We start from the raw sequence: 13,064 nt of genomic DNA on the forward strand, positions 1-13,064 counted from the left end.
TACCATTGATGGTTATCGTCTGTCTATCCTCCTACTAGAACGAGTGACAGGAGCAGTTCACACTGTCACCTTGGCAGCTTCATCAGCCAATGAATTCCCTTCAACTTGCACGCCAACAAGCTGATGACTCAATGTGTGAATTACATGCACCCGTGGCAAGCATTGTTTCAGCTCTGCCACCTGTTCCCAAAGCAACTTCTGCTTTATTGTACAACCGCTGAAATCTCTAAACCCATTATTACCTCAATAGTGAAGATATTCATTGGATGACTGGACACAATAAAAATGAATCGCACACAAGGAGTGTGGGGAATTCCAGATCCGTATTTCTTAGTGCCACTATCTGGGCTTTCAGTTCTTCCAGCTGTATTGTGCAATCTGTGTATTACTAGGATGGAACTTGCCGTACCGCATACGTCCCTTCACAATCACACATGCTGTGCAGTACTACTGTTTACTTCCTACGGCAGGCCGGGCAGATCAGTCAGTTTAAATGATATAATCATACTGATCTAGAGGCATTATTTCATTTGAGAGAGGATATTGTTCGCACTGCAGGAATGCTTGTGTTTTTAATATAGAATCACATTTGTAGTCTACATCTGTTGCAGTGAGTATTAGCCCATTGTATCCATCACGGATGCAGTGCTTTCGCGTTTGGAACGATTGCTTTGGTAACAGCCTCTTAGGTTGGTACTAGAGTCACGACAATTGTGTATTTCCCCTGTTAGTGCTCCTTCTCTCACTACAGCAGTGTACTGCTGCCAGTTCCGTTGATGCAAAACGCATTTCAGTGTTAGTGTACAAATGTGATTTGTAAGCAATGGGTACCATTTCGCCTTCATTGAAGGTGAGATAAATGTACCCTGATTGACCCACGACTACACGGATCACCAAATGAGTGGTAATCACGTGTGTGTGTGTGTGTGTAAGTGTTTGGAAGCTATCATGTTAGCTTGTACAAATCAGAGAATTTGTGTGTTCCAGAGTCCAATGTTGGACTGAAATCAGGTCGGATTAGTCTTTGGAGGTTAGAGCAGCGCACATTGTTCTGAAAAACTAGCTGTCAGGCCTTTCCCTTCACTTGATAGCTCATATTTCAAAAATAAGACATTGAGGTGTGCAATTTTTTATTTTTTTAAAGGGACATTTGTAGCTCACATTGGCGAACCCTAGAATTATGTTGTTCAGCCTGTTCAAGTGTTCCAATAACTCATAGTCTGCCAGATAAATATCCTCAAGGACAATGCCTCATCATCACAATTTTGAAGTACCTCTGTTACTCTTGCTGAGAGCAATCCGAGGCCATTTTTATACCCTTGGGGCAGTCTTCAGAACTGGCATTTAGAGCCGAGGGCATAGAATGCTGTCAAATATCTGCTTTCAGGTGCTATAATTTGGCAGAAAAATCCATTTAAGATATCTAGAGTTGTTTTGTATTTTTTTTTGCACAATGTTATTCATTAATGTGGCACTGTGTGCATTTTGTACAGCAAATGTTCGTGTGCATGTGTTCAAATGCCTGTAGTCTAGATGGTACGAATTGTCATGTTTCATTATGGGAAACAAATGATTATTCATGGAAGAGGTGCAGTTTCAATCACACCTTGTTATTCAAGTTGATCTAAGATCTCTCTGACTAGTTTCTTTGCATCATGTTTTACTGGGCACTGCCTCTGTGGAGTAGGAGTAGAATTTAAAGGTAAGGTGACTCAGCATCCCACCCTACATGATTGCTGTAAAGTGCGGGAGCTAGCACTAATGCCCACTCCTGCGAGTATCAATGTTTTAGGGACTCTGGAACGAGGTCAGAGAAAGCCGGTAAAATTACATCTTCCACCTTCGGGCACTCCATAATGGAATCAGGCTGCAAATCTTTTTCAGCCAAAAGGATATCATATCCATATGTCAGGTTCTCCCAAAATAGACCTTTCACTTTCCTGGGTATGTCCCCCTCCATTTGGAGCGTAATTTTGTGTAAACAATGTGGGACACTTACACTTTATCAGGTGACTCCACCGTGATATGGTCATTCAACGCTGCTGTCAACAGAAATTCCATCAGGGTCTGGTGAGCTATTGGTACTTCTGCTGCACTGTCTAGCATCGTAAAGAGCCCATTCTGTAGTAGAGTCCTCAGTAGCATAGGCATTTCTTATTTTAAGGCCAACTACCTTCTTTTTAAATTGAGGTTTAATTTTGGCTTTATCTTGTTTGATAATGTAGTCTGAAGAGCGATGTGTATCTTTTGGCTTGTCTCACTCTTCTGATCTGTGTTCTGACCGTCCTTCCCTCTTGGAGTGTTTTGATGAACCCTGAAAGGAACATGTATCAGTATCCTGATACCGGTCAGGTGTTTTAGTATAATCACGGTTCCTAAGATTGTATTTTATCTCCGAGGGCTCATGTTGAGGAGACCAACCCCATGATCATGACGGATTCTGCTTATTATTTTTTGTTTGTAATTCCATTTCTTTGTAGAAGAATCAGGTGCTTGGTTTGAGTTATCCTTTTCAGGTTTGCTCGTTATTTTTGGTTTCCCAGGTCTAGTTTCCAGGATATCTCTACCTAGCGAAGCATAGGATTCTTCGATAATCTTACGTGGTTCTTGCTCCTGTTGGGCAGGAGTAACTTTACTCAGGCGTTGGCATATAGCCACTGCTGCAGACTCCCCTTTTATGTTACCTAACAAAATTGTTGATACCTGGGCAAAATTGCCAATCAGTTTCATCCCCAAGTCAAGGGCAGGTTCTGCCCCATACTCATTCTGTATTTGTTTCAGTACTTCTGGTATGATTGCTATTGAGTGACGTACCATGACTTCTAGTATAAACGGCATTGAAAACTGTACCCAAAGTGGTACAATCCTCTATTAAGGGAGCTAACCTCATTGGCAAGCAAATTGTTGGCATTGTGTTTTTCCTACGACCCCATATGGGGAAATACTACTTCAACCTGTGCTATCCAGAACAGCATTTGCTCACGTTTAGTGGGCATTCTTCACATAATCGCGTTCAGCGTTTGTGGATTGTTATTGGTCATACTCATTTGAGGTTGACCACCTTGAGTAATCCTCACAGGTTGAATTCTAAGTGTTCGCACTACAAATTGTGTAAGGTTTCTGTATAGTTTTACTACTTCTCTGTAAAGTGTACATAATTCTGCTGCTTGCAATGTATCAGTCTCTTGATGTGATGTGTAAGCAGCTAGGACCAGCCAGGTCGCTCCTTCTCTGCAGAGTGGACCGAGTCTCACATTTTCTGTGGTGTGGGGGAGGGTGCCATTAAACCAATTAATGTGTTCTTGGTAGATGAACGGGGACTTCTACTTCCACGTATGGAAAGTATTCTTCAGATTTCTCAACTTCAATGCAAGTGTGAAAGAGCACATTTAAGCTCATCTTCCCCTGCATTCACAGGAAAATGAGATAAGGTTTTGCACAATGTGGAGAACTATAATCCTTCAAGCTTGAACAAACCTACAGCCAATAAATAGGATATACCTACTCAGCTGAGACGGATTTTCCTTCCCACTCTAGATGTCTCTGGTTAAATAGGAGTAGTGGTCTCTTAGAAAGCATGACTGAACTACTGAGATTTGTCTCAAATAAGAACCAAACCAGCGTTGGCTGCGCCATGTCGTGTAGTTCCTAAAAATACACAGGATCTGTGCGTTTATGTAACAAACAAAGGGACTGGTGTCTAGACTGATTCCGGACACCCCAAAAGAATATAGACCTCACAAACTCACAAGAAGAATCCAATATTCCTAATTCAGCTAGAAAATTATGAATATTTGAATGAAAACTATACACTGGGTTAACGGAAATGAAGGTACAAGACAAATTGTCTCATTACCAGTTACCTATTCCCTCTGGGCCCTAAAGAAAACTAAATCAACTACAATTTTCAGATACATTTCCTCTTGTTAAGAATAAGTATATCTCTTCTTTCTTATGTGCGAGCATTAAGTTAACTATAGCTAGAAAGACGAGCAAATGCTGATGTGGTTCTAATCAAGTTAAAATTGTATGCAAGTATACAGGATATGTTTCCTATTAAATACATGCTGGTGGAAGGGGACAAATTCACATTTATCATCAGATCGAAAGAATGATTTGGCACAATGAGTCCAGGGTATATAGCTGTGAATTAAAATATTAAGTGGGTGTGGCAAGTTAATGGAAGCGGTCTATTGTCACTGATACATATACGAAATCCTAATGAAAAAATAATCTGCCCTGTTTATCTTTCTAGAGCATGCTCCTATTACTTTTGCAGTTATTTGGACAGTGATAAAATAAACTTACCAATGACAGACATGCGTTTTCTATCACTGTTGAAGTCTAAAAGAGCATGAAGAGTATATTTTCTTTCTGTTCCCATCTCACTTATTGTGATCGTATCCTGGGTTCGGGAGAGTAAGGCAAACCCAAAGTTTCTAGCAGCCGTTACCAATGCCCCTTCATCAGGAGAGGCAGCTTGATAGGTTAGGTCTCCTATTTTAAATTTGAAAAAAGAAAACAAGAACACTGCTTATGGACAAGAGCACTTGAAAAAAGTTATCTTTACCAAAACTTTCTTAGATGCCTTGTTTTGGACCTTTATATGTAGCCCAAAAATACTTACCATCAGCGCGTTCCACCATTACAGTGTGACAAAGTGCGAGCAGTTTAAAAAACATATGAACAGAGGGGTCGTTTCCAGACTTGAGTTGTTCAATTAGGTAATGATCAGTAAATGTAAGATTACCATCTGCATACATGTTCCAGCTAAAATCAACCTGCTGAAATACAAAAAAGCCAAATAAATAGGATTTTCAGTTACCAGAAACATAATGCACTGAATAATAAAATAATTAAATTAAACTATAAATATACACAGACATTGCAATACAACTAAGATAGGAGAAAAAATATTTTTAAGTAGCACAAGCCCTTTTCAAATGCTCCGGTACATACTAATTCTCCATGCTTCCTCATAATGCTTTAATCAACTGAAAGATTACTGTTTGCAAGGACGCAGTTTGTTCCATGTTAGCACTATATCAAGTTTCTGTTCATGGCCAGAATTAAATACTATATCCAAACAGCAGATCGCTCACCCTGCAACAAATCATACCTTGGTCATGAGGAAAAGAAAGCCACTTAAAGCTTTTTCCCCACTCCTAAATGTCTTTTCAATGGCTGGACCACTCAATTTCCACAGTTGCCATTTGAGAGTGGGTCGTTGAATTGATCTACCTTGTCAGCATTTTCCCTTTACTGTATAGCTCATGGAGATCGGTGAAGGTTCTTGAACATTATATAATCAAGATAGCGACTGGAGGGAGAGTCCTTGTGTTAGCAGTTTCAATGGGTTAGTGTCCTTTAGTACTATTCATAGACCTTATAGTAAATCATGCATCTGCATCCTCAATCTAGTCTTTCTTTGGATATAAAGGTCCAGTCCTTAAAGTGCTGCTGGACTGCAGTAGTTGCAGAGGTCAGGACTAGCTATCTAACAAGGACTTGGACTAAGGGGGAGTTTACTGGAAGTTTAACGACAGGAAGTTTTTCAACTGGGACTTTCCTACCAAGATACCAGCCATTCCATGAATTAATATGGCGCGGATCCCAAGGGGTAACTAGGAGCTGCAATTTCCAAGTGGAGTGGTTGTCTCATTCCCCTCTTATGTTTTAGTGTTTTCGCTGGCTACCCTGAACAGGGTCCTAAACAATAAACCTGTTGGTGGATTGAAGTGCAGCTGAGAGGTGCCTTTACTGCTATTCAGACATCTACTGCTACGGCGGGTGACTGGAACCTTCTTGGTGTGAAGTAAGTGGTGAAAGACCCCTTCTCAGAGATCACCACTTCAGTGTTTCTGATCCTCATTGATGATGCCAGCCACCCCTCCTACAGCCTCTACCCTCAATTTAGGTCCAAGCCATCACCAGCATTCTGTTCACAACCCAGTCACCTCCCACAGCCAGATATATGCAACACCTTACCAATATTTTTATTTAGCATCAAATATTCTGTTTTTTCATTAATTTATAATAAAATCTTATACTCCGAGTATTCCAAATCCTGCCATTAGCCCTAATCGGTGTTAAATATTTTACATTACTATTCTTGGTGCCACTCAAAAGTTAACAAATAAAAAGAACTATGTTTTATAAATAATATTCACTTAAAATAAAATAATGGACTCCAAACCTAATACCCACTGATTTTACTTATGTGAGTTAAAGTAATTCAAATAAACATTTAGTTAGAAGACCTTTAGCCCAATGGCAATTGTATAACAATTCATGTTTAATATTAAACTGAATTAAAAGTAATTACATTAATGGCAATTACTTTAACTTCATTTAAAAAAAAAAAAAAAACCAACAACAAAAAATCGTATTATTGATCGTTATTCCTAACCCATACTATAATCCTTCAAACTGTATGTACTCTTTTTGTAATTTAACTGTATATTTTTTAATATGGTGTCCTTACCATAATCCTAAACCCAACCAATGGTCCTTAACAGTGAATATTTTATTACTTTTTTTAATGAGCTGGTGATGCCCAACGTAACAACATTAGCAGCAATGCTGATATAGGGCCAATCACAATAAGTTACGTATCTGAAGAGGATACGTTGAAGAGACAATAGCTAGGGGTGGGCGGCAAATTTGTTACTCGGCGCTCTGCTTGGAGAGTGGAGTTCTGCAAAAAACTACGACTCCACCGCGTGGCGGAGTTTATAGGCTCCAGCAGAGCGTCATAAGCAGACGAGCCTTTACCAAGTAATTAACTCCTTACAATGCGTGCACTATTTAGAAAATCCTGCAGATCGGAATACATATTAGCGACTAAGCAGCGTCCGCTCTCCAAGCAGGCCAGAGGTGCAATAATTGGCCGGAATAAAAATGAACAAGAGCTAGTTCTGAACTCGGGTGGCGAAGTGAGCTAAGGAACGATGATGAATTCAACCCAGATCTGTGACTGGGAGTGAGTGTCTGAAAAGTTGAAGCGCTCCATCCATCATCTCCTAGTGTTAGCTTTGTTTGCCCCAAGTTGGCAGGGTATGCCCAGACGTCGGTCCCTTGCTAACTTTACCACTGGATTCAAGCTACCCTGGTTGATGAGGGGTGCTACCCCAAAACCGGTAGCAGGATGCTTGTTTCAGTACAGGGAAGACCTGGCTTGGCAGTTCAGGCTGGACTGTTCCCATGAGGAACAGGATCAAGACTGATTTGTATATGGTTGGGTATGAAATGGGATGGCGAAGTGAGCTAAAGAACGATGATGGATTCAACCCAGATCTGTGACTGGGGGCAAGTGTCTGAAAAGTTTCAGCACTCCATCCCTCATCTCCTTGTGTTTGCCAAGACGGGATTTAGCCAGGAAGATGCGAACACAGGATGACGGGCTGTTTGCATGAATCTAGGAAGAGTTCAAGTACTTTGAAGCCATAGCCTGGGAGCCCCGAGTGAAGTTCACACTCACTTTGCAATTAAAGAGTACGAGAGGAAAAAATGTCAGGAAGGGCAGATGGCATTACATTTTTTAAAACCAATTAAATGCTTGAATCCTCATTTAAAACAATATATATATTTTATTTGTTTTTCCATCTTTAACAACTGCTTTGGCACAACATACATTAGTATGAAGTAGCATCATTATTGTTACATCATACGTTTTTTAGTAATTACAGTGTCACAGTTACTTATACCGGAGATGTTAGTGAGCAGTGGCACCCAGGAGCTTAACATGATGTAAATCGCCATAACTGTTTAAGGATGTATGAGAACTCACTGGACTACCATTGCTTTGTTATTGCGTGATGAGTAACATGTAGTAACTAGTAGTGCTTAAGTGACAATGATTGAGTAGCACAGCTGACAACTTTGGAAAGGGAACACAAACCTAGGAGCTGAGATGGATAATCCCATCCACCCTCCTGTGTGGGCCTCGCCTATTCTATCCACACCTGCTGCCCTGACATGTGGCTCTTTGCAAGAGCTTGCGCTGAAGTGTGGCTGTGTATTACATGGTCTTAGGCTAAGTGCCTTGGGTTAGTGTGGAAGTGCAGCTCATGTGGGCGACGTCATACTGCCAAATTGGTCGCTTGCGAGGACGGGTCTAGTGCGCATATACCCTGATGCAGCGCGGTCAGGATTGCGCCCCAGTTTGCAGAGATAGGAACTTTTCTTAGGACCATAGTTTATTTGCGTCGATTTGCTATGGTTTCCGCTCTAGCCCATGCGAGCGCAGAGTGCCTCCACGCTTGATTGCGTGGGGGGTCAGGTGCCTTCAATCTTTTGGTGATTAATCGCTTGTCTACCACTGTGCCCAAGTGTAGAAACCTAGAGGTTATCTTGGTGCTACGGGTTCTGTGAAATTTGTGTAACAGGTATGTCGGCCAGTCTAAGGGTACATTGCATCCAGTACAGGTATGGAGTGTATCGCTACTTCCCTCCAGTATGCGGTGAGGCTGGTGCAGCTCCAGAACATATGTTTGAGGTCGGCATCAAGCGTGGCACACCTGGGGCAGGGAGAGTCGGTGCAGTTAAAATATCTTGAATTTGGCAGGCATAAAATACGCTCTCTAGAGTGATACAATATAGTATTTCCCTGAATCTCATGTTTCTGGGGATGTTCAATGGACTGGCCAGCACCTGCGTCCATTCTAAATCCGAGAGTTGGTGGCCCAGATCGTGCTCCCACTTGTGCCGGAGGTGGTCTAGGCTGATCGCTGTATGTTGCCTGAATGAGAGGTGTTTGCCCTGTCCCATGACATGTATATATTGCATGGTGAGGTGTTTGTGGCTCAGTAGTGAGATCTCCCCATTCCACTGTGAGTGCAGTCAATAGTGAGTGGTGCAGAAGGAATTAACCTGGGGGAGCCCCTCATCTTCTATCATTGTCGCGTAGGGAACGAGTGATCCGTCGCGATATAGGTCTTCAAGGGACTGTATGCCTGCCACGTGCCAGTTCGGTAACTCGGTGGCTGTAAGTGCAGATTGACCTCTAGGGGTACCTTCTAAAGTGAGTGCGGGGGTGTAGGGTGTTGTGTTGGGTTATGTAGAGGCTCCTGCTGTAGCATCTGTATGCCACGTTGAGCATCAGGGGTTCGGGGGGGTTTGCTTTTGCGCCGGGATGGAAGAGCCTGAGAAGCTGGGGTAGTGTGCATGGTGGGTGCCCGGTTGCCATGTCGTCTCGTTGTCGGTCTGCCATCCATCTGGCTATCCATTGCAGTTGGGCTGCCAGGTAGTAGTGTTCGAAGCAGGGGGGTCGCAAAGCCTCCCTGGTTTGTGGGCAAATATAGTTTCTTCACTGCCACTCTATGCCGGCCGGCAATCCATATAAAGTCCCTGGCCATCTTAACCAGAGTGGCAAAGAAGGGGGGAGGCACGTTAATGGGCAGGTTAGCAAAGTAGGTAACGAAATGTGACCATGCTCCACTGCACCCTTCCCCCGTTAGTCCCGGATCCCCTCTCCGAAGGAATATAGTTTAGATTTGTCACTGTTTACCTTCAGCCCTGATATGGCCGCAAAGTCCCAAAGGATCTGGGCCAGTTGTCTAGGCACGCCATTGATGTCCCTCAGGTAGACTAGGCGATCGTCTGCGTACAATGACACCTTGTGCGTGACTTCGCCTAGAGGGATACCAACGTTTAATTGCGTCCTTATCGGTTCCGCAAGAGGCTCTATCACCAAAGCAAAGATATGGGGAAACAGTGGGCATCCCTGCCGTGTCCCTCTCTGCACTGGGACTGTACCAGATACGTATGGCCCCATTTCTAGATCGAGCATTCGAGACCTATTGTAATTTCTCTTGTGGCTTAAAACCATCCCCCTGCTCTTGATTTGTTTGTTTCAGTGCCCTTTAAAAATCCTTGCTTGCTAGTGGCCAGTCCAGCCTCTTTGTCCCTCCTTTTCTCTTCTGTTCCTCCCACGCAGAAGCTACTAAGTACTGGCTCACTACGCAGTAGTTCTTCATTTCTTCTCTGGGGACTAGTTTTTTTCTTGGTTTCCCGCTCTGTTACTGTTTGCCTGTGTTCAGCTTTAGTGGCATAGCTGTTTAGCTTTAACTCTAGAATTAACCCACCCTCTTAATGGTACAGTTGGGCCAGTGCTGCCTCCCAAGCAGTGCCTCCTGCACTATTGGTTGTATTTAACCTTTTTTGCGTTTTTCCATGTCGATCGGCAGTTGGGCTTTTGTTTGGTAGGATATGACTTTATTTTCGGCTTCTTTTTACAGGTGGTGGGTTTGTTTCGTTTCCCTTAACTTTCGTGCGTCAGTGTTCTTTACGGACTACTCATTGGCTGGTGTCATTCGTGTGTCAGTGTTCTTTACGGACTGCTCATTGGCTGGTGCGCCCGTTTTCTTGCACGGTGTTTGCTGGTGCTCGCCTCCAGTAGTTATTTGAAACACCGGCATTTATGACAGTTATGACAGTTCTCCATGGTGGCGCTGCCTGCCCAGTTATTAACAAGATAAATCGGTAGAGTGTATAACAATTCAACATAATTTTGAAATAATAAAGTCAGCAAGCCCATCCCATTATTAACCCCTATGTTTACCTGAAACAGTCCAGAATTCGCCTCTTGTGTGAATGGGATGTCAGCAAGTAGAGCAGACACTGGGGTTCAGGCAGCGCGACCTGGGCACGGGCGGTACCGACCACGGCGGCTTCCGCAAAATTACCTTGGCCCTGCCCCTTATTTATTTTTTACAAATAAAGCACTGATAGGCACTTCGTCCTACTCTGCACTACTCTCGTAGTGTGCACATCTATAGCATTCCTGTCCATTATGCACTGTGTGCTTGTCCCATTATACACGGCTGTCCTGTGGTCACAGGTGGCAGAATCTGTCCTGTCCCGTATGCACTATCTTCTTGGTACCCCTCCGTGCACTACACCTTGCATGCACAGTTGTGTTCCTGCCCTCTGTGCACTGCATGCACAGCCCTGTTCCTGGGCTTCTGGGAACTGCTGTCCTAGGTGGTGTGTGTGTGTGGGGGGGGGGGGGGGGGGGTGACAGTCGTGTTGCTGCCCCTCCGTGCACAGCTTCCTGCATGCATAGTTGTGTTTCTGCCGTCCTAGGTGGTGTGTGTGTGGGGGTGACACTGGTCTGCATGCACAGTTGTGTCCCTGCGCCTCCGTGCTCTTGCCCTTGGGGTAGGAGAGGGGGCAGTGTGAACAGTCCGCCCCCACAGGCTTGAAGCGTTGAACTCCTGCACTGCCAGTCAGTGCTGCCCTGAGGGCTGTGCTAACGTCTTAATACTATGGATGCCTCGTTGCACAGTTGCCTGGTGGATAACATGTTCTCCACGGTTAAAAGGTTGAGCTTGGTGAACTTGTTTTGATTTTAAAATTTTCATTGTGCGGGGGTAATAAACCACGAGTTCTGGATCTGGGCATTTCCAACACCATCTGTGAGTGGCGAGCGGGCTCTGGGTCATCACCCGACAATGCGTACCACGTAAACTCTCATCCATGTGATACAGAGATCAGCCTAAGCCAAGGCTTTAAGTGGGCCGGGTCTCACCGGTGCTGAGCACCGGCAGTTTTTTAAAGGGGGCCTCGAAACGGGTCTCTATCTGGCTCTGTTTTGTGCCCCACACAGGCGGTCCGGTTTTATTTCCTGACTGCAGTGACAGCAGGTCACATTGATGTGCGTGTGCTCACACTGCTCACTTTTCACTTGTGGAGCAGTTACGGCATGACGTCATGCCAGGTGAGCGTTGTAGGGGGGGGAAGGGAAATCCTTAAAAGAGTCATTTTCTCTCTGGATTTCCCTTCTCTTCTTGAAACTCAGGAGCGGCAACTTGTCCTGGTGTCACCGGGGCTTTAAGTGGAATCTTTTTCAATATTCTATACATGCCATAGTTGCTGCTTATTTATCGTACACAACGAACAACCATCGTCCTGACTTGTTGTAGGTATGATATTACTTGTTTGCAAAGACAAACAGCAAAATACGAGTCGGGCGGCACTCTATGCTAAGCACAGATTGTTAAATTAACTGTTTTTAAGCCACGCCCTTAATTACATTAGTCACGCGCCTTTTTTCCATTCCACTTAAAGCCCTGAGCCGAGTCATCTCGGGCATCAATCCTTCCGAGGTCAGTAAATTAAGCGCCGCTACATTGAGTGCCATTAGCACCTTTGAATTACACGAATGGAAAGAGTGTAAGCGCTATGTAAATTACACTTGTTCGGATGGTGTAAGCCCCACGGAAAATGACTGGGAGAGGGCTCTTGTTAAAGTATCCAAGTAACAGTAGGTGTAGCGCCACATGACATCCGTCTGCCGTTTCTAAGTGCTGTATAAGAGGCGTTAGTACTAGCGAGTGTAATGGTTCTTCATTGAAGTAAGTTGTCTCATGAGTTATAAAGTTGTTCCTCTCAGATATATTGACCACAAGTTCGATCCCCGCTAGGGCAGTCTCATTATTTCATCCTTCTGTGGTGAATTAATTAGGCGCTATTGAGATTGGGTACTTTACGGCCTGCTATTTAAAAGGTTCATAAAAGTCAAAATCTGATCCGCGCAAAGGATTCTTCAGAAAAAAGTTTAGGGTGTCTAAAACTCACAGCATCCGTCGCGATGGGCCTAGGTATCCAGCATCCAAACTTGAGTGCCAGACCACGGTGCTTGTGTGGGTCGCAACAGTCGACCAAAGGATATAGAACAATACAGCATTAAGGTAGTCAAACAGTCAAGAAAAAGTAAATACCAATCCAGCATTCAGGTAATGGCGTCAGTGACACATTATAGACTGCATGAGTCATCCTTGCACTGGGTCTGGACCTTTCTGTGCGCGCCCCTTGTGCCCGGGGAAGTAAGAGTTTATCCTCGAGCGTGAAATTATGCGGCTGCTCATACAGCCACTTAAGTGAACAAGGCCACACAGCTCCTTAGTATGAAACCATCAGCAATGTTCAAAACTACTCTGTTTGGTGGGAAAAGCCACGGCTCATGCGCCCTGCTCCCAGCCTTTTATTGCAGTTTTTATATAGTGCAAACGAAACCCGAAGGTATTGGAGAGCATTGCACGAGCATCAGTTACATTACACAA

The 13,064-nt window shown here is 43.9% G+C and overlaps 1 protein-coding gene across 2 annotated transcripts in view; it reads right to left on the reverse strand.

Moving 5' to 3' along the window:
* ATP8B1 (ATPase phospholipid transporting 8B1) overlaps positions 1-13,064 on the reverse strand; it is a 546,944-nt gene that overhangs the window by 243,266 nt on the left and 290,614 nt on the right. For both annotated transcript variants that reach the window (XM_085630200.1, XM_085630201.1), the window contains exons 15-16: positions 4,628-4,784; positions 4,309-4,497 (exon numbers count right to left, since the gene is read on the reverse strand). In XM_085630200.1, coding sequence (XP_085486326.1) covers positions 4,309-4,497; positions 4,628-4,784 — 346 coding nt within the window. The remainder of the gene's footprint in view (positions 1-4,308; positions 4,498-4,627; positions 4,785-13,064) is intronic.

Source organism: Triturus cristatus, chromosome 2_1 (assembly GCF_964204655.1).
Source record: "Triturus cristatus chromosome 2_1, aTriCri1.1, whole genome shotgun sequence".
NCBI classification, from domain to species: domain Eukaryota; kingdom Metazoa; phylum Chordata; class Amphibia; order Caudata; family Salamandridae; genus Triturus; species Triturus cristatus.